Source organism: Serinus canaria, chromosome 1, assembly GCF_022539315.1.
Source record: "Serinus canaria isolate serCan28SL12 chromosome 1, serCan2020, whole genome shotgun sequence".
NCBI lineage: Eukaryota > Metazoa > Chordata > Aves > Passeriformes > Fringillidae > Serinus > Serinus canaria.
In genome coordinates, this window is record NC_066313.1 from 28156921 (window position 1) to 28181947 (window position 25027).

The following is a 25027-nucleotide window of genomic DNA, read 5'->3' on the forward strand; positions in this document are numbered from 1 at the left end:
AGCAGGTCAGAAGGTTCACATTTTACTAAGCCAGGAAGTGGTAAAAACACACAAAACTGAAAGATCCTCTCATATGTATCCTTAAAGCCCAGCAAGATCAAGCTTTACCTTGGCTGAACTTTTAAACATTTTCTGTGCTGCTGTATATGTTAGACTGCAAAAAGAGATTTCCCAATACTGGCCATATCACAAGGACCATGGAAGGTAGAGAAGACAAATGAGTGAAGATGGTCTGTGTTTTCTGGGTTTTTACGCTCTTTCACAAACCAAGAAAAAACAAGGTTAATGCTCTCCTGGTACACAGCACAGACCAATGGCACCAGTGACAACAAAAAATAATATAGGGGCAGTGCTGGACAGGAGACTAAAAAGGGACATATGCATTGTACAGATTTTCCGCTTTTCAATTTCAGTTCAAGGCTTTGTTTTAAGATGTACACGGTAGCCTCTGCTTTCCATTCTGCTTTAATAGTGATGTCCTGATGAACACAGAATAGCTCAGTTATAGCTTAGGAGTAACACGGACCAATTTTACTCTCAGGATATTTATTGCATTCATCTGGTGGCTTAATAGAGAAGCTGAAAAAACAAACAGTAAGAAAATAGGATGGCTTAAAACAATGTCTCTTTGCAAACATCTGAGAGCTATTATGAAACAAAGGTCTATAAGCTACACATATTACAAGTTTAAGAAGTTCCTCTCTTGCAAGAGGCCAGCTGGTTGGAGCACTGTCTTGGGAAGCCGAGCAGAATGCTGGTACTGGCTCCAGGAGAAACAGAAATACAGAGTCTGACAGCTGAGAGGAGAGTTCTTTGAGACCAAGAAGCAAAGAAAGTGGTATCTAGCCCTGCAACTATCTCATTAAGAAAAGTATAACCTAATGTAGTTTTGATTTTCTTCACTTCTGGTACTATCAAAGCTCTTGGAAAAGGAAAAGGACTCAGGTGCTAAGGGACATCTGCAAATACTTCAAAAATACTTCCACTTCTTGTATGGTTACACAATACAAGAAGTGCACTTCCATGGTCAGCAACACAGAGTTTTTATTTGGGAAAAACTGTGCAAGGAGGGTTTCTGTGCCAAACTTCACGGTGTGTCATCCATTGTTTTACATTCCAGTTCAGGATCACCAGGTGAGTCACAATGTAAGTGGATGACAAAAAATCCACTAGAAGTTATTTTTAGATAAATACACTTTTATCACTTTTCAGCATTTGTAATGGTATTCCGCATGCTCAGCAGAACCAGCTGTGTACTTCTCTGCAGCTGCATTCATAATTAGATTAGCCAAGCCATTTTATAAGGATGGAGTTCAGGCATCCACCCTAGAATTCAGGCATTCTGTGTCCTGGAAATGTTTAGTGGAGACAGACCAAAGCTCTTATTCAACAGCAAGATGGAGAAAGGCCAATGAGAATTGCCAAAAGAAGACTGAGACATGTAAGTGCAAGCCTAGTCCCAGTTGCTAGCACTGGCAAACCTCTAAGACTATTGTGTCACTACTCATTTGTGTAAAAGATACCAAATTATTTGTGAACTTCTTTGTTCTCAAATGTCCACCCAAAAAACCCCATACACACCAAACCAACCCCATTTTCACCCCTCCTCCCATCAACTGTATTTAAATTTCAGATTTCCAGCTGTTCAGCTAGAAAGAGTAACTAGAACTTGCTAAGAGCTGCCAAATCTGATAGTCTCATTAAGGCAAAGCAATACAGGTTCATGTCCCCACATCCAGCCAGTAGCAAATGCACGCACACACTTCAGTATTTCCACACTGTGTTTCTAAAGGAAACATTGATTATCTTTTTAATGACACATTTGTTTCCTATTTACTTATTATTGTACCAATAGTCTTCTTTACACTGTGTAAAGGGTAACCTTAAATCACTACCAGGGAAAACATACTGCTACATATTGAACAAAATACTAAACCTCTGAACCTCTTGCAATTCAGTTTTTTTGGGTTATCCCTGTTACAATGCTATGCAGTGATAAGACAGTGAGTTTGATGATCATGGAATCCCAGAAATGCTGAGGTTGAAAACGACCCTGAAGATGATCAAGTCCAACCATTAACCTGCCACTGCCAAGTCCACCACCAAACCATGTTCCTAAGTGCCATAACTACATATCTTTTAATTACCTCCAGGGATGGTGACTCAACCACTTTCCTGTGCAGCCTGTTCCCATACTGGACAACCCATTCAGTGAAGAAATTTTTCCTAAAACTCAATCTAAACCTCCTCCAGGCACAATTCCACATAGATATAGACAGTAGGCTTGATCCTGTGCTACTCACTGGCTGATCAGGAAGAAAGCTCTTCAGAGTGAAATTTGTACTGTTTGCACACATACATAACAGGGATCCCTCCCATTGCTGGCCTCAGATGCTTGGTCAGTCCAGTACCAAGGCCCAGGTCTCCACTGTTGCTGACACAGGTGATAACCCATGAGGCCTGCAAAATCCCTCCTGTGGTTTCTGCTGTGATCCCCGGCCCTGGCTCTACTTGCTGGCACTTAGCCTAAATGCATCCACAGAGAAAAGGAAGGACCTCACCCACAGGAACACTCAGAAATAGAATAAGAATATAAAATGAACTGCAGTGATTAGACAGAAGGCATGGCCAGGGAATAGAGTGGAACAGAGTAGAGTAGAGTAGAGTAGAGTAGAGTAGAGTAGAGTAGAGTAGAGTAGAGTAGAACAGAACAGAACAGAACATTTCAGTCAGCAGGGACCTTTGGCGATCACCTAATCCAGCTGCCTAACCTCTTCAGGGGTGACCAAAAGTCGAAGCATGTTGTTAAGCTCATGGTCCAAATGCTCTTTAAACACCGAGAGGCTTAGGATATCAACCTCCTCTCTAGGAAGCCTGTTCCAGAGTCTGACCATCATCTTGGGGAAGAAATGCCACCTGATGTCAAGCCGAAAGCTCCCCTAAAGCAGCTTTGAAACATTCCCCCTTGTACTATCACAGGATGCCTGGGAGAAGGGATCAGCACTTCCCTCTCCAATTCTCTCCTCGGGGAGCTGCAGAGCAAGGGGGTCACCCCTCAGCCTCTCTTTTTTCCAAACTGGACAAACCCAGAGCCCTCAGCCACTCCTCCCAGGACACACCTTCCAGCCCCTTCACCAGCTTTGTTTCCCCCTCTGCACACATTCAGAGACTTTCCCACCCCTCTGGAGTGGTGGTGCCCAGAGCTGCTCCCAGCACTCCAGGTGAGGCCGCAGCAGCGCTGAGCCCAGCGGGTGATCCCCCCTCTGCCCGGCTGTGCTCTGTGCTTGATGCCCCCAGGACACGGCTCCTGCCCTCTGGGCTGCCCGGGCTCGCCCTGCTGGCTCTCACTGAGCTGCTGCTGCTGCCCCAGCACCCCCAGGGCCTCCCTGCAGGGCGCTCTGCAGACACTCCTGTCACAGGCTGTGCTTGTGCCTGCAGTTACTCCATCCCAGGTGCAGGATCAGGCACTAGCTAAATTTCATGCCAGGGATGCATGCAAATGAACTGACCAGCCTCTCATGTTGACTCATCTTGACAGGTTTTACATACACACCATCGGCTGATCCCTCTCCTGGGACAGTCTGGGGAGAAGTCAGGTCAAGGTGCTCCCTTTGCAGTACTTTGGGTTCTCTCACCTTCTGCACCTTTATGTTATGACCCTTTTATCATATAACTTAACAGTATCCTCTGAAGTTTGGCACGAATTAATCCAAGGCTGCACTGTGCTTAACCACTGCACTTATTTCTCCCACAGAATCAATCAAGGGAAACAGGGGCAGGGTATACAGGTTATTATGAACATCTTGCAACTTGATAAAAACAATCTAAGTCTTTTGTTTAACACAGACTTTAAAATTCAGAACTTGCTCGTAAAAATTCATATCCAATTCTACACTGAAGTTATGGTGTGTGTGTATATATATACACACACATATATAAATGAATAACGTTAGATATGAACGAAAGTATTTTGCTGTCTGCTGCCAGCAGGGACAATAAATAAATAAATGTACAACCCCAGGGTTATTTTTTCCAGTGATTTGTTCCTAATGAGATTTCTTTTGGAATTATGTACTCTTCAGTGAGGCACTGCTTTATCAACACACTTTGCTATGCTTTTAGAAGGACTCGCTACAAAGTTTCAAAGACCCAGTCAAAGCAAGTATTTTCAATTCCTCCCTTCCTGTTGGGTTTTTTTTTGTTTGGTGATGGGGGTTGCATTTATATTATCACAAAATGGTTTGGGTTGGAAGGGACATTAAAGATCATCCAGTTTCTCCCCCATGTCATAGGCAGGGACACCTTGCACTAGACCAGGTTGCTCAGAGCCCCATCCAACCTGGCCTTGAACAATTCCAGGGATGGGGCATCCATGGCTTCTCTGGGCAACCTGCTCCAGTGCCTCATCCTCCTCACAGTAAAGAATATCTTCTTTATATCTAATCTAAACCAACCCCCCTGAAGCACCTTGGAAAAGAAAGAGAGAGGGGGAAGTGACCTCCTACATATTAAGAAAAACATGAAAGAGAATTGGGTTTGCCCTGGAAGAGAAAAAGCCTAAGGCAAAGGAAGAGCCACTGTGGAGATGAGCAGCAAACACTGTGAACTGCAGAGGAGAGCAACTGGAGGAGACTTAGCACAGGGAGGTGAATTCAAGAGCAAGAATCACTGGGACTAAGTGAAGTACAGATTGTGGGGGGAGGATGAGCATTTCTCAACATAATCAGGGTAGACTGGAGAAAACTCTAGAAGCTTATTTTAAGATACCAACTCTGTACCAGCTTTCAGGCAAAGAGGACCCACACACCAAGCCTATGGAGAACAAGGAGTCTCCGTGCTGTCCTGTACATAGCTATTTATTCAACATCTTATGTCTGCAGTGTCTTTCTAGGTTGTAATGTTTTGGCAGCTTTAAGCAATCATAAATCCAAAGTGCTGAGTTCCTCTGGTCTCCTCACTCTCTGCAGCATCCTATCCTTCCCAGGTGTTGGTATTCATATCTCTACAATGAGACCCTTCAAGAAACTGAGCTGACCACAAACTATCCCTGTGAAGAAAAGCACCAGGGCAGCTCCAGAAGGTAGTAGCAAGTAGAGAGGAAAGCAAGCTCAGGGAAAAAGGGCTGGATTGCAGCAATCCCAGTTTGAGGTCAGTTTCAAAAGCTGTGGAACCACAACTTAAACATGTCCATTCTGGACTATGCATCTCCTGGATATTTTTGTGCAGCACGACACTACCTATTAGTCCTCCCATTTCATGGGTAGCAGAGATGTCAAGTAAATTGCCAGAGCTCTCACAGGAAACTCTGGCAGCAGCAGGAAGCCGAATTTAGGTTTGTCATGATTCAAGGAGGGCCTCAACCAACAACTGGACCCTGTCACTTGAAGCTGTCCCTGCAGCAAAGAGCTGGAATGCTAAGAGACAAAGGAAGCGCTATTTTAAAGACTGGAAGCAGATACCCATACGAGAAAAGTGACTCCCTGCCTAATATATAGACACTCACAATTGAGAGCAATCTTTTATCAAAAAATTAACCCTTTAAAGTTTCTTTTATTTTTTTGATGAGAAAGAAAACAACAGTTCAACAGACAACTAATGATTATTAGAACATATTCTGAGCAATATTTCTGTTTTGCTGCTCAGGCCCTGAGAAGACATCTTTTGTAAAAATCAAAAGCAGAACATGCTGAAAAATTTCCTATTAAGGGCACAGAGGAGAATAAAGTGACTATAAGTGCTTGTGCATTAAGTCACTCTCATAAGGTATTTGGGGTTTTTCTATATCTGTATCTAACAAGAAAAAGATGGGTTCTGTTATTTAGTTTAAATTAAAAAAATAATACAGTGAAGTTATTTCACAGCCAACAGACGCTCTGAACTTCCACCTCTTAGAACCCTAACAGCTTTTCCATTCTCCCTGTCACCTTTCTGAGCTTCTGATGATTCCCGTGCTGCTCCATCTATGGTAGTGGAGACAGTGCTTCACCAGAGGCCTTAGATGCTAAAGGGTATAAGGAAGCAGGTTATGCAAAAAGTATCTATTTCCAGCACAGGAATGTGGCCTGTAACTATCCCATGACAGGGAGCTCAGCTCAAATAGAAAGTGTAAGCCCAAGCATATCAAAGCACCAGGAGCACTGCATCCTGAGATAGCAGTGGGAAACCGGGGCAGTGGGGGCGGGGAGGAAGGGGACAGAATGAACAAGCACTTTAGTCTAAAAGAGGAAAGGAAACACTAAGACAGGTCCTGAAATTTTATAAGGGAGTTGGGAAGGCACCTCACAGCCTTCGACTGAAAGACACAGCATATAAAATACCAGAAAAAAAGGTCACAGAGAAAACTAATTTTAAAAAAATAGCTACAGTGAATGTCCATTAATTCTTCAAGACAGAAGAGCAAACAGCACTAAAGCTCCTGGTTTAGCCTCAGATTCTTAAGAGATCTCAGAGCTGAACAGCCTTACTTTCAGCATGCAAAGGCAATCAGCACTCTACAGCTCTTTCACAAAGAGAACTTACTTTAACACACATTGACAGGAATTACAGATTTTGAGGTGATCACATTTTAAAAAACCTATTCCTATATGCAGCCTAACTGCAAAACTAAAATGAAGCAAACCAAAACTTGCATAGTCAAGTGCAAAAGTGTTCTGAAGGTCACATCCTTGAATGAGTTATGAACATCCAGGCTGTACATGCATCATAGGAACACTGATCTATCTCCAGCCCAGTTCTCCCACTCTAGGGACAACAGAATTGCAGCTTTCCATTTCCATGTGCAGAAAATGGGAATCATGCTGCCCATGTAAGGACTTGTTGTTCTCATCATTTGATATGATCTTTCACATTTGAAGGTTAGAGAGCTCAGGTCTGATCAGAACAGGATGTTAGAACATTAATGAATAACTTTCACCATCTTCATATACTCTTGCTCCTGTGTGTGCAAGAACACCATGAAACATCACCATGAAAAATGGGAAATATTTAAGGAAATAATTCACAGTTAGAGGCTGCTTCCTTTATGGAAGGACCTAATCATGTAACACTTGAGGATACAGGTCCTGCAAGGGAGAAGGCCAGGAACAATACTCTGAATGTCAAACCAGTCAACTCCTGTCTCCTTGAAATCCAGCATGATCCTTGCATTTACCACAGAGGTTTTCTGCAACGCATAGCAAAATTCCTCACATAGTCATGTTCCTTCTAATCACATTCCTTGGATTTTAGTGGTTTTTCTTCAGACCAAGGTTGCTCTGCAGGCAGAATGGCCATGCATTTAAAATTACAGTGGGACCTGCACCATGAACACAGGCTATTATTTAACACAAAGTGTCCTGAAAAAAATATAGAGTCAAAAACTGGGCAGCCAGAAATTAAAAGCTTTCTGAACTTCACTGTGTCCAGCCCCATGCATTATAACTGAGAAACTGCAACCCTTCACTTTCTCTCAACCAGGTGGTCTGAAAAATTAAGTCCTAAAATTTTATGAAGCACTCCAGTATCATCACAGTAATGTCACTGCAGGCTGTCTTCAGAGCAGTGTTTGAACAGAATGCATTAATTATTATTATCACTGAACAATGAGGAAAAAGCAAAATAGGTGCCCCTTGGCTGTACAATGCAGCACACTACCCTTGAAGACAATGGGATGGCATGTTAGGAAACTGGAAAAGTGGCTTCACACTGAATCCACATAAAGCAATCCCATTGTTCTCTTAACTTTCAAGGAATCAGACTCTCAGCCAAGCAAAGCTCAACCACTCATTTAGTACACCCATCCCTCCAAAAGCAGTATCAACATATACAGACATCTGCTCAGCAGGAAGCTGTATCCCAGTTCCAGCTCTGCCAGATGCTTCATGCCACAGCCACAGCTGGGAAACAGAAGAGATGGCCTGCAACTGCTTCCCAAGAGACCAGCAGAGGGGAAAAAAAGAAAAGTAACTCTCACAGTTCTGTGGGAAACATTTCATGTCTGCCAGATCTCACAATAATTGCAGAAATACCTACTCACTGTCCAGGGCTGTGCTCTCCATCTAAGTAGTCTGCACAATACATGTTCCTAAAAGCCTCTGTGGCTGCAGGACCTGCACCTTTTTCAGGCAGCCAGTGCCAAGGTTGTCTTCTCCTTGTTGTCTCAGCAGCCATGGCAAGCTCCCTTTGCTTTTAGCTTCTTGTCAGTACTAAAATTTGGCAGCCTCAGCATTCAGCACTCTTTCTTTCCTACTTAGTATGTAAACCCAGTATAGTTTATTCTTACTACTGTATTTGCTTTTAACACCTTGTTATGTGAAAACAAAATTGTAGTGTTTGTACAAAGTCTATTTGTAATCCATTACAGTCCTCTGTGAAAGACACACAGTTATTTTTGGGCCACGTAAGTCCAAAGGAATTCAGCTTCCTGGGTGTCTTTCTGCATCAGCACCTCTGCTGACACTGCAAAAAGGTACCAGGCAGCAAAACTGCATTTCTCCTCCACAGTGAGCCTCTACTCTCTAAGGGAGTTAATTTCTCACAGCCCACTAGAAGGTTATCAGCTGGCAACAGCTTTCACACCTTTACACTTGGGCTGGGTGCAAACAGTGATACGGACACGGAGAAACTGTTATAGATTATTACATACATGGCATCTGTCCTGGATTTTTTTTCCCTTGAACACCATGGAAGGATGGGTTTAAGGGGAAGGTCAAAAGGCAAGCTGAATTGATCTACAACTTGAAGGGTTTAAGAGCAATTCAGAGCACTGTCTTTAAGGTTCTGCATGTGCAATCTTCACTTGGGCAGGGGTGACTCAAAGATGCTCTTTCAACCACCATTAATTTCGTATTGCTCATAATCAGCATTACTTCCACATCTATTTTATCACAGCAGTCTCCTACTTCAGTATACATGGGATACAGATGAAGTAAGCTTTAAGCACAACAATCTTATCACAAAACATATCAAAATAGAAAGTTAGTTTATCCCGTAGGACCTCATCTAAATGCTTACCAGACTGCTTGCATGAGCAAGGGGTGAGGAGAGGGGGGAGAGATTGAGAGAGAGATTCCTTGATGAAGAGACCACCCATTCACTATTCCCTTTCACAGCTGCTCTTGTGCAAAGGTTCCTTAGGTTTATTTCACGATGACGAAGTTTTGGGTTTACTTCAATTTTTTTTTCCAGAAGACAGATGGATGATATTTATGTTTTTAGCTACAGCTTCTTACAAAATGATGTAATGAAAAATCTCCCCAATCATCATTTATATCATGTAACAACTAAAATTAAGTTCCACATACAGAAACTGCTCCAACTGTTGCTAAAAAAAAAACCCCACGTTGACTCCAATGATGGGATATCATGGCAATTGTAACTGAGATGGATCAAAGCTGCTTGTCTTTCATGGTCTTCATTTGCAAAGGACCGAACATAACCAGATTACTGGGATTGCAGTACAGCTCAGTGTAGAAGGACATTAATTTTCATTGCCTGGAAAAGGCTCTTAGCATTTCTCATGTAATTACACCAAAGAACAAGTCAACTCAAGAGCTAAAAGGGAGCAAACGTGAGGAGAAAAACAGGAATAAACCTTCAGTGGGACTTGAACTTGGGAAAACAATCCCAGCATGTTCAGAATGAGCAACACCACTTTCACCTCCTCTGATGAAAGTTCACACTGCTCAGCTCTATGAAAGCATTTGAAACAGGAGGGAGGAAGGGAATCACAGCAGGATTGAGAGGGAATGTGTATTGCCTCTGATGAATGGCACAATGCCCAGGCAGCTGCTGCACAAATGCCAAAAGTGGGACCTTTGTTGCTTCAGCTGGATCCCTCTTGAAGTTTTGAATTACAGGCAGATACCTCACGCTATGGGATTCTGCTGCAGCACAGCAATGCAGAGACTGCTTGCTACACGTGTCTTTTCCATTCTGAAACTGAAACCCTAATGGGAAACCAGCCTCTCCAAAAGCCTCACAGAGCAGCTAAAAGTATATTTCAGCACTTTTACACCAGACCTTGCAGGAATTAACATTATCCTGAATCTTTGTTCATCTTTCAAATGCTAAAGCTGAATGCAGACAGCCACATTTAAAAATCAAAACCTGAAAAACGCAAAGGTTGCACAGCAATGAAAGGCAAATGAATTCTTTAAAATTCTGTGAACAACTTGGCAGGTGGTTGCTGCACATTAAATAACAGCCATGTCATTTTCCACATAGTAAGTAAAAAAATTAATCATAGAATCACAGAATATCGCAAGTTGGAAGAGACCCATAAGGATCAGCAAGTCCAGCACACTGATCGTCACAGGACTGCCTAAAACTAGACCCTATGACTAAGAGCTTTGGCCAGATGCTTCTTAATTCTGACAGGTCTGATGCTGTGATCATTTCCCTGGGGACCCTGTTCCTGTGACTGACCACCTTCTCAGTGAAGGACCTGTTCCTAATGTCCAAGCTGAACTTCCCCTCATGTAGCTTCATTTAATTTAATTTCATTTCATCTCATTGTGTCCTGTCACTGGTGACCAGAGAGACAACCAGGATTGCCCCATCCTAGGTTGAGAATTTGGCACTTTCCCTTGCTAAATTTCATATGGTTGCTGACTGTCCAGCTCTCCAGATCTCTCTGTAAGGCTCTTCTGCCCTTGAGGGTGCCCACAGCTCCTCCTCGTCAGCAAACTTTCTCAAGGTACATTTGATTCCAGCATCCAGAGAATTTATGAAGACACTAAAGAGCACTGGCCCTAAAACTGAGTTGTGGGGAACTCAGTTCTGGTCAGTACTGGTGACTGACTGCCAGGCTGATGTAACCCTATTTACTATAACCCCCTGAGCCCCACCCGACAGCCCTTTGCTCACTCCATGTCCTGTGAACTTGTCTAGATGCACAATGAACAGTTTGTCCAGAAAGACACTGTGAGAGACAGTACCTAAAGATTTGATAAAATTACAAAAAAGTAAAGCTTCCTTTGGTCAGCCAGGTGAGTGACCTTGACACAAAAGGAAGTTCAGTTGATTAAGCAGGACTTTCCCCATGTGAACCCATGCTGATTATGAACAATGACTGCCTTTTTTCTCAATGCTTTAAGTAAATCAGACAACCAGATATATCTGCAAGTTCAAGGTACATTTTCACCTCAAATGAAATTACTAAAAATTCCAAGTTATGACAACTTCTAAAAACTGCCACACTATTAAAATATTTTTAATTAGATAGACATAGTCAAATATTCCAGGTTTGCTGTTAAATAGAGTGTAGAATAGAACTGGGTGGTATCACCTTTGACAGCAGCAGGATTTTCTGAGGAGCTACTGTTCTCACTTCAGCTTAAACAACTAGTTCTGTTTCATCACCACCTGTGCTAGTTTTGGCTGGGGTACAGTTAATTTTCTTCACAGTAGCTGGTGTGGGGCTGGTATGGGATTTGTGCTGGAAACAGTGCTGATAACACAGAGTTTTTTGTTGTTGTTTTTTTTAATTGCTATGAGTGCTTGCACAGCATTAAGGCTCCCTTTGCTCCTCACCCCATTTCAACAGCAAGGAGGCTGTGGGAGCACAAGAAGTTGGGAGGGGACACAGCCAGGACAGCCGACCCCAACCGACCCAAGGAATCTCCCAGACCATATGGTGTCCTGCTTAGTATGTAGAGCTCAGAGAAGAAGAAAGAAGAGGGGAACATTCAGAGCAATGGCATTTGTCTTCCCAGGTCACCATTACCTGTGATGGAGCCTCAGTGTCCTGGGAATGGCTGAAGACCTGCCTGCCCATGGGAAATGGCGAATGATTCCTTGTTTTGCTTTGCTTGAGTGCTCAGATTTTGCTTTCCCTATTAAAGTGTCTTTATCTCAACCCATGAGTTTTCTGTCTTTTACACTTCCCATTCATTTCATCATCCCACGGGGAGGAAGCTGCTGTGTGGGACTTAGTTGATGGTTGGGGCTAAACCCCAACACACCATCACATGAAGTTGTAGACTAACAAAGAAAAAAAAAAAGAAAAAAGAAAAAATAGCTTGGTTTCTTCCTAACTATGAATACCCAAAACCTTGAAACCCAGTGATAAGTTCCAGTTTTACACTTCAACACAGTGACTAACAAATAAACTTCAATATATAACAGATTCTTTGCCCTAATGCTAATTTTAAATGCAAAGCATGTTTTTAGAAACATTATTCTTTAAGCCTCCAGCACAATTAATGTAGCCTTATATAACCGTATAACAAATTTTTACAGTTTTAACTCATTTCCAGATTTCAAACCATGTCTGATTTTACATAATCCTAAATTAAATATTACACCAGCTAATAAGTAGCTTTTGAGGTTTTAACATAATGCAAAACACATGGAAATTGAAATTCTTAATCAGTGGACCATTCAATATGAGATGAGAAGCAGTAAAACCATTTCCCTATTTCCCACTCTCGCAGCCAAAACAAACACCAAAGCTAACACCAAATCTATTTTTCCTCAGAGAATAACAACCAAATTAATGATGGGGGAAAAAAGATTAATCCGGATAAGTTCCACGTTATTTAACTTATCATAAAATTGGGAATTTAAAACCACTCTACCAAAAAAAAAAAGGCATTTTTCTCAACAGGTTTTGGACTTTTGGATGTGTTTTAATATAGCAGAATTATAAAGTTTGCTTTTCAGTGTATTCTGAAAATAGGCAATTCTGCTGTGGACTTGTGGTTCTTCCACCCTTAAAAACTCTCAAAGAGTTAAGAAAGTGCTTGAATTAAATTTTAAAAAAAATCTATGGATCTTTAAGTAATAATTTATTTCAAAACTAATCCGAAATCTGTGATGCCCACTACTCTCCAATTACTGAAAACATCTTTTGATGTTTAGCCAGATCTGAGTTTTTTATTGTCATAAGTGGTAAAAACATGGACGTAATCTTCCAAGCTTTCTTTAAGCAGCACTAGTGAGGGGGGGAAAAAAGTGAAGTCGCCCATTTTTCCTTCTTTGGAGGTCACTCTCTTGTCAAGCTTTTTGCAGTTCTTGCACTTGTTTTATCAGAGCTGGAATTAAATTTATCTTAGAAAAATCCAGCACAGTTCCACAAAAGCCTGTAAGACCACACACCTCACTTATATTATCTGAAGACTATATATTTCACAGTAGGTATTGCTGACCAGCAATTTTCTGGAAGGCTGGGAAAACAGAGCTCCAATCTATCAGTTTATATCAACACCAGTCTGTTCTGGTAGATATATACTTTAGGTTTACTTAAAAAAAATAAATAAAATTTAAAAAGAAGAAAATATAGCGTGGTTAGAATTGGAAATATGATAAATAAAACCAGTGGGTTGATGTGAAGCAAAAAAAAAAAATTGTTAAGATATACCTATCAGAAACTACAAAGGTGACCTCAAATATTAAATGTCTGAGCTCTTATCAAAAAATTTTAGCACATCTGGGATATGGATTGTCACTGTCATGCTGACCTGGAAAGACCTGCTAGCAAGTAGCATCAGCTATTTATCTATAATTCCTCTCCCACTGCACTTTTCCCCATTTCCCATTTCACTGTTGATGGTGATTGAAAAGCAGCTGAAGGGGAAACTGCTTGTGACTTGTCTTGTCAACACTGAATTTGTTCTCAGGGTCCTTATGCAAGGGAGTTATACAGGGGGTCAAGAAATGGCACAACAAAACACCTGTACCATCCATCCTTCCCTAGACTTCCTCTTCTCCAGCTCCATTCTTCCACATGGGACACCAAACCCAGCCTCATATCCAAGTGCCACACAGCTGTAGGCTACTACAGCTGGTAACTAATGAGGATTAGGACCTAACGAGCCACAGTACTGCACAAGGAAGAATTGCTGAGTGATGGCTGCTACTTCTCAGTTTGTCCCATTTGGACTTGACATGGGCCATCTCTCAGCATCATTTCTTTGTCCTGTCACTGCCTGTCCAAGCTCTTTGGTTCAGTTACCTATTCAGCCTGTTCTTAACAGCAGATGTAACTTGGTGGGGAATTTTTTATCTTTTTTTAAAGTCTTTTTCATAGTTTACTCATATTTTTCATCTGTCTGTCACATAAGTAAAGCCAAGTACTTTGCTGGAAAAGCCAACCTGTTTGTAAGGGTGAGGACAAGAGAAGTGACTGCTTCTGTGCCCAGAGCCTGTCAAGTTCTTTCCTTCCCTGCAGGCCTCACAAACCCATGCCTCTCCCTCATCAACCAGAAGATAGCCTGGATTCCTACAGCACAAACAATGCCCACACACACACAGGAACCTGGTTTCCAAATAGGACATGGTCAAGCAGACAGCTTTGGGTTCAGCTTGATGCTGTAGGTGCTCACACCCAAGTGCCAACCATCAGGTGGTACCGCTGTGGTACTATGTGTACACACAAGACCTAGTAATTTTCTACTTCTGAGTATCTTTGTGCCAGAAATAATGATATCCCCACCCCCACTCACAGACAGTGATTATAAATAATTATAGCAAGTTTAGCAGTGAGTCAGTTCAGATCCAACTACTGGCCATGCCCTTAGACAGTCAATATGAAAGGTTAACAGCAACAGAGGTCACACCAAATTTTAACATTTGTTGGATTTTAACATACTCTTTGATCACGTAAGGACACTTTAAAATAAAAGATGTAAAACCAATACAATTCCTCCACAGAGAGCTACTCCCAGCTGCAGTGTTATGATCTATGACTTGACAGCACTTCATCATCTTGTGCAGGGTTTTTCTTTTCTTTTTTAATACAGTTGCATCGTTTCATCTTTAACAATAGACTTAAGTAAAATTAAGTCATTCATTTTCTTAAATGGTGCTGCATCGTCAGCACCCTATAATTATTTTAGTGTATGAATGCAATAGTTGAGAATAAAAGTCTTAAATTTATGCAATCTTACAGCACCTTTGGCATAAATCATATGCTCTCAGACGTTCTGCATGATAATTTGGCCTGTACAAAGCCTGCCAGCTCTTGAAAATGCCTTGTATTATAGACTATCCAGCAGAAGATTTGCTACATTTAATATACTCCTATCAGCACAATGCCTTTAAATTCAATATAAATTATCAGAATAATAAAATAATTTCCAATTAAGTCCAAACTGCCAGCCAACCAGAGCAAAAAGATCTTACCTTAAAACAGTTTGTGCTTGTAGCTCTTATTAGTGTGTCATATAATTGCATATAATTGCCTACCTGCTGCAGGAGAGTGTACAATTTCAACACATCCCCCCTCCACATACAGCTGACTAACCTTCAGACTCGTCTTCTGAGAGCAGAAAACCTAAAGATCCTGTAATTCCCGAGATGGTGTTCGTAAGGAGACCGTGGCTTTCCATGCTTGGGGCTTCCATCAGCTACAGGTACCCCACTCTTTCAAAGAAAATTCCACTCTTAAGAGCTGTGGAATAGGGAAAAGCTTTCATCCAGCTCAGGGACCCAGCTGTGGGCAAAGAGGAAACTCCTCACATGCTCTGAGCACAGATAATGCACAGCTTCCTACACTCGTGCTCTGACCACACTCCTGACACACTGCAGCCACAGCCCTGCCACACTGCAGCTAAAACCTGGAGCAACAGAACTCTCTCAAACCAAGGCATTGTTTAACCCTGTTTAAGCCATTTTGTCCTCACCACAGCACAGTGCTGTGGAAGGTCCTCACCAGTTTGCTGATTGACTCCCACAGCAGTCCTTAGAAGGATTGAAAAGTCACAAAAAGACAGCAGGTATTCAACATAATGACCCTGATGAAAGCGAACTACCTGGCAGTTCTCAGATGGTCTGTCGAGTTGTTGAAACTGGATAACAGATGATATTTGTTATCCAGCTGGGGCTTTTTGAGAGAAAGTGTCAAAAGAATGCTTCAGAAAAACATAGAAACCTCACCTCCCAAGTGCAACAAGGATTGGCAGTGGTCCAAACAGAGACTACTGACTAACTTTTGAACTTTGACTGCTTTAAAGTTCTGAAATTCACACTTAGGGTTGATTTGTAAAACTGTCAATTATCCACAGTCTTGTTACAAAGTCTTTTAATACTAAAAAAGGGAAATATATCCAAGTTTTTTATTTTTAAGTGCTTAAGTTCAAAAATATTGGCCTAAACATAGCTCTATTGATAGAGTTCATTTGTGCATCTATGTTGAACCAAAAGAAACTACAAAGAGTGGTTTGGGGGATGAGAAGAAAAGACTAGAAATGAGACTTAATAAATTTGTGAAATTGTCTTGAAGAGGAAGAAAACTTTAAATTCAATTTCAAGGTTACAACTAGCTTTTATACTCAGGGACAGTTCTGCAATTTTTTTCCTAGTTAAACTGGACTCTTTGCTCTTGATACAATAAATGTAATTTTTGATACTGGCTTTTGAGGTTGAAAACTTTAGAATTGGGGGGGGGGGGAGTGGGAAGGCTTTTAGGTGAGATTCAATCACAAAACCTTAATAGCACCAATGACTCATGCAAGAAACAAAGGAAGAAACTAGTGTTACAATAATCCTACTTTGAGATTAAAACCTAGAAATAAAAATCTCCCTTAATACATGCAAGGATAAAGTGATACTATGTACCTTTAAAACAAGGTAGGAAAAGCACATTTCAACATATGCTTCTTTACCCAAATGGCACTGATCCATCATCATACCCTCAGTTGGTTATTCTTGGAGATATACTAACACTCAAAATAAAGAAGGCACTAAAGTTCCTGAGAGTGACAGGAAACCCAGCAGAGTAAGAAATTTTAGACAGAGTTATTTACAGATATTTTCCTGTGAGAAAAGAATGGTAAGAATGTAGCTTGAACATTAACAAATCCACTAAAACATCAGTCTGCCTGGCGGAGTCAGCAGATTTGGAGGGGGATTCAGTGGGGCTGGAAATTCAAACTTTAGCTTGTAATCAGAAAAATCCTACTTTAGAAATTTGAACCAGCAGCTAGAAACATGTAATATAATATAGAGCTCTCCTAAAATGGTACCCAGCTAGAAGGACCTTATACTATGTGAAGCCTGTGACTATTAAGCTAAAAAAAAAATAAAAGTCAATGACACTGAAGCTCTTTATTATTCTGCAGGGACCTATTTGTGAGTGAGTGACATGGACAAAATCTGCAAATCTGCATTTCCTTCCTTTTCTTTCCTTGGGAAAGGTGCTGCAGATCATGAGTGCAATTCCTCCATTAGGACGCTGACAGAGCAGAAGTTTATCTGAAATAAATTTCCAACTGAAATAATCTATTCTCTTCTAGACACTCTCATGAAAAATAAATTAGATCAACTGAATTTTAAAACATCATTCAAAATGTTTATTCAGATTGTTTATTAAGCAATTACACAGCATACTTAGGTAACAGTTTAAGTGAAATCAGCTATTAGTTGCTAATGTCTTACTGTCAGGTAGGAAGGCACTTGTAGCGTGGGGTTCTACAGGAGATCCAGCCCATAATCCTACAAATACCCAAGAAGAGCCCTATCTTTGTGGTTTTTCTTAGTGTGATTCAAGCATTTTGTGAATTCACTGAGAACTCCTAAGGATGGAAGAAGAGAAGCTCAGTACAACACAGGAAGCCCAGAACTAACTGCTTCTCTGTTGCTTTAGCACAGCAGAGAAATGCAAGACCTGCTTCATTACTATTCTTCCAAGGCACCTCCACATGCCTCAGGAACATCACTGTGTAGCCCTGCTTTTCTGGAGTACCAGCATTTTCCAGAGAATACTGAGAAATACAGCACACCACACAGCCACTGCTGTGTGGTTCAGCCAAGGAGCAGCTCACATGTAAGTCAGTTTAGGCTTCTGGGAGAAAAAAAAAATTTATTAAATAAGCAAATAAATAATGAAGATGAAGGAAGAGATTTGGGGATTATTAGGGAATATTTATTTGGCAGGAGAAAGCAAAGAGGACTTGATGAGACTTGTAAGAGATAAGTCTATTAAAAACATTGTTAGCAGAATGAACCAATTAAGTCCACATCCCCAAAGCAAGTTGGCAATCAGTTTTCAACACCTGTTTTCAGACCAGGGCTTGCAGAGTTTGAACACGTTGTTTAAAGAGATCTCCCCGGAACCTCTAGGTCAATAAATACAAGGTAGAAATGCACTTTCAGGACTGCTTACTGTGAGCATTAGCCATAGCAGATGCGAGTTTCAACCAGCAGCATTCAACACCAGGTGGAGGAGAGCTGGGCATTCTGTCCTGCATGGAGCATACCAAAGCCACGTGGCCAGCAAGTCGCAGACTGCTGAAGAGAGCAGGTCCCTCCTGACTAGTAAAAGTAAGAAACAGAAAGGTCCATCCAAGATAGTCATGAATCTGTATTTATTTACAAAAACCCCACATTTCCTTTAACTCAAAATGTGCTGATCATTACTTATGTACTGGGACATAACACCTGCACCCCCTCAGGGCTTCCTAAAGTCTCATAAGGATTTCCAACTAGGATCTCCTTGACTTACAGGATCTCAAGAACGCATTAAAAGCATTCATTTGAAGCATTCGTTTCAGACTTTTTATTAGCAGGCACTCTCTAGCATAGGACATCCTTCCTGAATAATTAAAACATAGAAAGATCACACACAATCCTCGTCAGCAGAGAAATCCAAGAGCCCTGAGGTGGAGGAAAACTTCTTTAAGCTTTACACCATGGAGTCAAACTGCATCCAGCAAACACTCCTTCTCCCTGGGCCACTTGGTAAGATCCTGTCTTCACTCTGAGCTACCAAAGTAAATGAGAATTTTGTGAAGCTGTATGTGCTACTGTCACTGTCTCCCCTCGACAAACATGCAGATGATACAAAACCAAGAAGATTGGCTGATACACCAGATGGTTATGCCACCATTCATAGGGACCTTGACAGGCTGGAGATATGGGCTCACAGGAACCTCATGAAAAGTGACAAAAGGAAATGCAAAGTCTTGCACCTGACGAGGAATAACCCCATGCACCAGGACATGCTGGGGGCAGACTAGAAAGTGTCCTAAGCCCATGCACTATACAGAGAGCTGACACTGCAAAAGGAGTTGCATCTACCATCTCTTTGCAAAGGATTTAATGAAACGAATATGACAGAAAATTACAAAAAATATCTAGAATTGTCAAAGTGTTGTGCAAATGCCCTTGACATTTTGTGAGAAGGAAGAATAGAAGATGACAAGTCCAGTCAGAAGTACTTTGCTCTAAACTGTCTTAGACTGCAAAAAATAAGGTTGTATTTGCACAACAGAATTCACAATATGCATCCAATGTAGAAATGAGGCAACATACAATGGCATGATGCTTTCAGTGCTCAGCTGTGCAAATAGAAGCTTTGCATCAGTGAGCACAGATGTCCCTCCCATGACTTCATCCTATACATCCAAGGTCACACGGTTTATTTTGGCACATAGATACACACATGAGGATTACATGTGCAGGTACAAGCCAGTTTGGACTGGAACACCTATTCTGTTCCCTGGAATAAATTTCTCCTCCCATTGGTCCAGTAAGTTAAATATACAGCCATTGTAGCCTGAGGAGAGTTAAGACCTCTATTAAAGAGAACCAGAACTTAGCAAAGAAAACTGTAATTAACACCTATTTTAGGCCATTTTGTGGGAGCAAGATAGAACCATGCTAGGAGTGACTTAGAACTCCATGCTGACCCCCAAGTCCAAATTAAGATGCCCTGCCATGCCCAGCAGGAGTCCATCAGAGACTCTAATCATGGAGAACTGTAATGAAAGAGCAAGGGCACTACCAGATTTTTTTGCAAAGCCAAAGAAAATGCAAAATGGGTATCAGGCAGAAATTAAGATAGTGAGAAATTCACAAAAGCCATTGATTCAAAATGCACACAAACCTAGAAGTCAGCTGAAATCCCCCCGCCCCCAACAGATATACAGATAAAGTATATTAGAATGAGCAATGGTTTCATACCTGAAATAGCTTTTTAGGATAAGCCATCTAATATATGATACAACAGTGACAGTCAGTGAGTGACATGGCACTAAAACTGCCAAAAGGAATAAATACTCCAGCATCCAGTGTTAAATCAAATGGTGATAAGGTTAACTACAGTGCAAAAGCATCTGAAAAGCAAACCATGAGAACAAAAAGGCTTAACCACTTTCTGCCAGCAAGTCTGCAAACCTCATCCTTCAATATTTATGCATCTTCTGTGTGCCTCTTACCGAGGAACTGACCCTTGCTGCAATAAAAGGTGTAAGTACTGCTTTGGCTGCAGACCATCTAACAATAATACACATGCAAAGCACACAAATGACATTCCCCTTGGCACAGAAGGGGCTGTGCTGCTAATGGAAACGTGGTATTTGGAGACAATGATGAAATTCTAACAGCTGCAACGGACTGAAGGGTGGGGGGGGGGATAGAAAAAAGAAAGCAAGCGGTTAGAGATGCGGGGAAACTGAAGGACTGGAGTCAAACTAACAGCTGGGTAAAAACAGCCTAAGAGAGAGGTATTTTTGGAGTTCCCACATCCTTTTCATCCTTCTTATATTTTACCAGTTACAGCAAAAAAAGTAGTAGCTTATAAATAAACTAATCAGAATTGTTATCATCAACCCTGTGGGGGTCATCATTCATCACATCATGAATCTTCCTTTTATAAGCACACAAATATGCTGATGATAAGCACTACAGAAAGCCCCTTAACAGAAAAATAAATGCAAAGATGACCAGAAAGCCAAGCCTCCACCACTGTCATAACCTACACAAAGAGGTTTTGCAGCTACCTAATAGTTTAAAATTCTTGAATAAGAGTCATTAAAAGAAGATAAATGGGGAGGGGGGGAAATAATTTCCACTCTGTGTAGGAATGACCCAAGGTATCCAAAGGTCAGTGAGCCTACTTATGCACCTTTCTGAGAATGGTGAGGATTTTGGAGTGGGACTAAGTTTTAAAGTCCATGTATGTGTGGTGTCAGCAACTGCAGTGGGTGTGTAATTGCTAGCAACTATAAAGACAGCAGCTACCTGCTTGCTGAACAGGTAGCTAAGCTAGGTGGCTTGGCAGACAGGTATGCATGTGTCTCTGGGGGTCAGGCAACTAGTGGAATTGGACTCTGGAGACATCAGGTGGTCCTGGCTACCTTTTGGAGAGACTCAATCTGGAAGTCACCTGAAGACCTGCTAATGGATGGACTCTACATCCAAGGCTAACAACTGGAGGATTCACAGTGCAGGGGATGCAGGAGTGGGGTGTTGTCCATGGTTGTCTGGGAGTGACGGGGTCTTTACTAGAAACAGATGGGGGGCTGCAGCCCTGGGCACTTGTATGTTCAGGTTATCAAGAAATCCCAGGCAAATGGCAATTTTCTCTTTTCCTGCCTCAGAAAAATGAAAACAAAAAACCAGCTCTCATCTTGACAAGGAGACAATTTAAATACTCATGTCACCTACAAATTCCAGCATGTTCCTACTATGTCAGTTTGACAACCTATTAAGGTATGAACAGAGGAAACCATCATCTATTGATAGGAGGGTAGGAATGGCTAGAAGATGGAGGAGTTAACTCCATGGTTACTTCCATACAATCAAGTATTCAGTACTAGGTAGCATCAGTGAAATTACCTTAGTTCCTTAGATGCACCGGTACACATACTCAGCATTGGCAACTTCAGTTTGGCTGTACAATCTGAAATTGCAGGGTTGCTCTGTTTTATTTTAATTCTAGTTTGTACTGGTAAACTTAAGAAGGGTAGGAAGGGAGTGGAGATTCTGATTCTGGCTCTGGAAAATCAGCTTGAAAGAGTGAGCTTTAATGGGAAATAAAACAAATGCAAAATAGCTTTAAAATCAAAAGGATGAGTGGCAGAGAGAAAGGACAAAGCTTTACCCTTTATCCCCCTATTTCCTATCTCTCTTTCCCTCATTTCATACAAACATCAATCTGGTTTGTCTAAATTTCTAGCACAGAGGAACAAATAATCTAAGTAAACAACATATATATACATTTCAAAATAATCCTCAGAAGGCATTCTTCACATGGCTCAAAAGTAAAAAAGAGACTTGGCTTGGGTTTTTTCCTCCATCCCTTATTTTCACATTATACTTTTTACATGAGCTGTGAAGCAGACAAAGAAGGAACAAAAAAAGAAAGCTTAGAAGAGGCCATCCTTAAACACACTACTGGTAATTATTTTGTGATTTTACATTTACTTTCTATTGAATTGATTCTTCTCATGCATGCAGATAGGCTAAGAAGAACAGGCTGCAACTAGAGTAGCAGCAGCCACATTTGTTCTTTGTTCTGAAGGGAGCAGGATTAGAATAATGCATGCATGTTATTCACCGCCACTCTTTTTTTTTTTAAATTACCTTTAATTACATTTTCAGACTATGCTGCCCTGTCCTATATATATACTTATGCTACATGAACAGACACAACATCTCTTTGTGTTGCCCTACATCTTGGGCACTTGCCCCCTCCTGACCAAACAATAGGCTGGCGGGAAAGGAAGCTGATCTTAACTCGCGGAAGAAAGAGTTCAGTGAGACATGAAGATGCACAGTAGGATTTTTTTCCCCAATCTAAGGTTATCACAATAAGGCTCCAAAGGAGCCACTGTCTCACACGACACAGTTTTTTTCAGTGCTTGCTTGTGTTTTTGTGGGGCAATTTTTGTTTTCATCTTATTAATGCAAATTGTACACCAAAATGCTTTATGTCATTAGTTAGGAGGAAACAAAAGCAGGAGGCACAGGCAGAGGGTACCTCTCAGCTGAGCCTGGAAATGAGAGGGAAACTTGCTGGAATGAACAGACACAGATTTCAGCAGGGCAGAGGCAGCAGCTGTTGCACTGACAGTAATTAGATTGAGGACCTGAGGAAGGGAAAGGATAGCGCTATGAAGGAACACGATGCCGAGGGACACATTTCTGAATCAGCAGGTTGTTACACATTTTGAAGGTGGGAGAAATAGAGTAATTCCCACAAGAATGACAGCATCTTACTTGTAGAGACAAAAACTTGTTCAAAAGCTTTTAAACAAGTAGTGGTGATGATGTATTATGTGAAACTTTAGGCACAAAATGTTGATGTTACTATCCTTTACTAATTTTTTTATGCCAACACCCTATTTTTTGCATTCAGGCTACACAGAGTTAGAATAGAAAAATACAATCCCTAGTAACTGACTGGATGAGAGGAACTTCATTTTGTCAAGCTGAATATGTCTCACAAGCAGCATCCCATCTAACAGATGGAAATACTAAAAAAGTGGCTGACATATCTACTGTACCATTATCACCAAGCAGTTCCAAGAACTAGGAGCAGACTTCCCCATCCCTGAATATAATAACCTTTTCTATTAACTGCTGCCTTAGACAACCAGCACCTCCTGGTAAAAAGCTCTTTGAAGGCTGCTGACTATTTCTCTCCCTCTTTCTTCACTCCCAGTTCCTGAATTTTCCTGATGTAACAGACACTTTTCAAGACACCCAAGCAAGACTCAGTTGACCACCATCTGGAAGGCAATCAGAAGCTCCCTCTAGCAAATGAATATGAATCAGAATATGAATCCCACTCCTGTTCTGCAGCAGGATAGGAATGCACAGCTGTTACTACATCTCATTTCAGAGAGGCATCAGAAACTTGACATTCATGACCACCCCAAGCACATTCTGAAACTCTGCCCTGCTCAGGTCCTCACTGGCAAGCAGCCAGGCCTTGGTGGCTGGGACCACTGTGCATGAAATGTATCAGATGGCATATTTCCTTTTGTCATTTCTGGGAACTGGATTAAGCATGAGAACTGCTGCGACACTTCATCTTGCTCCCACTGCCCTCCTACCTCAAATGGAGATGGAGCATTAGTCTGTAGTCTTACAGAGATGTAGCCAACAGATAAAACACAACTCAGCCTGCACTTGTAGCTCTCTGATGCAAGTGACACTGAGTTATGGAATATGTGATGACATTCCACAGCAGGCATATAAATGTAGTGCAGCATGACTGCTATAAAGAAATACCCCTAAACTATAATTCCTTGCTGCCTCATCTCTCAAATCAAGCAGGTGTTTAGCACTTACGTGTTAGTAAAAGTCTTGTGAGAAGCTGCAGTAACCCAGGTTATTAAAAAAACAATACTACAAAAAACTCCAGGAAGACAAGAGTAGCAGGCTGAATAGCAAATAAGTTTTTAATTAGAAGTTACACCTTCAAATGAAGGTTTGTGGTTTTACAGGTCAAGTCAAAAACCATGGCATATTGGCTGGAGGAGATTTTTGGCTTCTCTATTGCAACAGGGACTTCACAGATACCTACATCAGGTCACTCAGGGCTACTAACACTTTGTGATCCCACATCTAGGCAGGGAATAGCAATAAACACCTTTCTTTATGACACACTTCAGCTCTACACACCAGCAAATCTTCTGTTCTTGCTGCATCCATGAATTAAAGCTCAGGAAAAAATAGTCTACAGGAAAAAGTGAGAAAAGAAAGAAGAAAATGGGGTGTGAAGAGGAAAGAAAGGTTTAGGTGTTTTTTCATTCTTAGCTCTTTGACCACCACATTTACCTTTTGTTTTTTATTTGCAGTAATATTTTGGCAGTTCCCTGCTCAGCTGTAGTGAGCAATAAGCTGATGCAGCATCTTTGTAGTGGACAAACATTGGGAAGTCTTGAGCTGATGAAAATAGCAATGTCCATGTATACTGCATGCTGGAGAAAAAGCCACACACTATGGAAATGATCCCTTTGGCCAGAGGCAGGATTTACATAAGGAAGAGAAACGCTACAGTTTCAATCAAAAGCTCAACAGTTTCCCCAGCTGAATGCTAGGGACTGTTCTAATTAAAGACTTTCTCCATTTCTGCAGCTACCCCTTAACTTACTTCATCTCAACTCAGCCTGAGTTCAGTTCTGGTTACAATACAAAAGAAAATTCATTTATGATATGTATCTTGAAGACCTTAGTGTCAACAACTTAATTCTTTTTTGTATTGCTTTTTTTTTTAATGACCAAAGTCTCACAAGGGTGTAAGGATATCTTCTGAAGCTCTGCATTTTGACAGGACTGGAATGCTGGACTGTAGCTGACACACATCAGAACAACTGAC

General features: G+C 41.3%; 1 protein-coding gene across 6 annotated transcripts in view; it reads right to left on the reverse strand.

Moving 5' to 3' along the window:
* The window catches only part of TSPAN9 (tetraspanin 9), a 168796-nt gene that overhangs the window by 109547 nt on the left and 34222 nt on the right, over positions 1 to 25027 (reverse strand). For 2 of the 6 annotated variants that reach the window (XM_018908284.3, XM_018908285.3), the window contains one exon: positions 18083 to 18231. The exons of 3 other annotated variants lie outside the window; for them this stretch is intronic. In XM_018908284.3, the coding sequence (XP_018763829.2) occupies positions 18083 to 18167 (85 nt within the window). In that variant the 5' untranslated portion in view covers positions 18168 to 18231. Of the gene's footprint in view, positions 1 to 15223; positions 15386 to 18082; positions 18232 to 25027 lie in introns of those variants that run through there. One more of the 6 variants, XM_009102671.4, reaches the window with a different exon arrangement.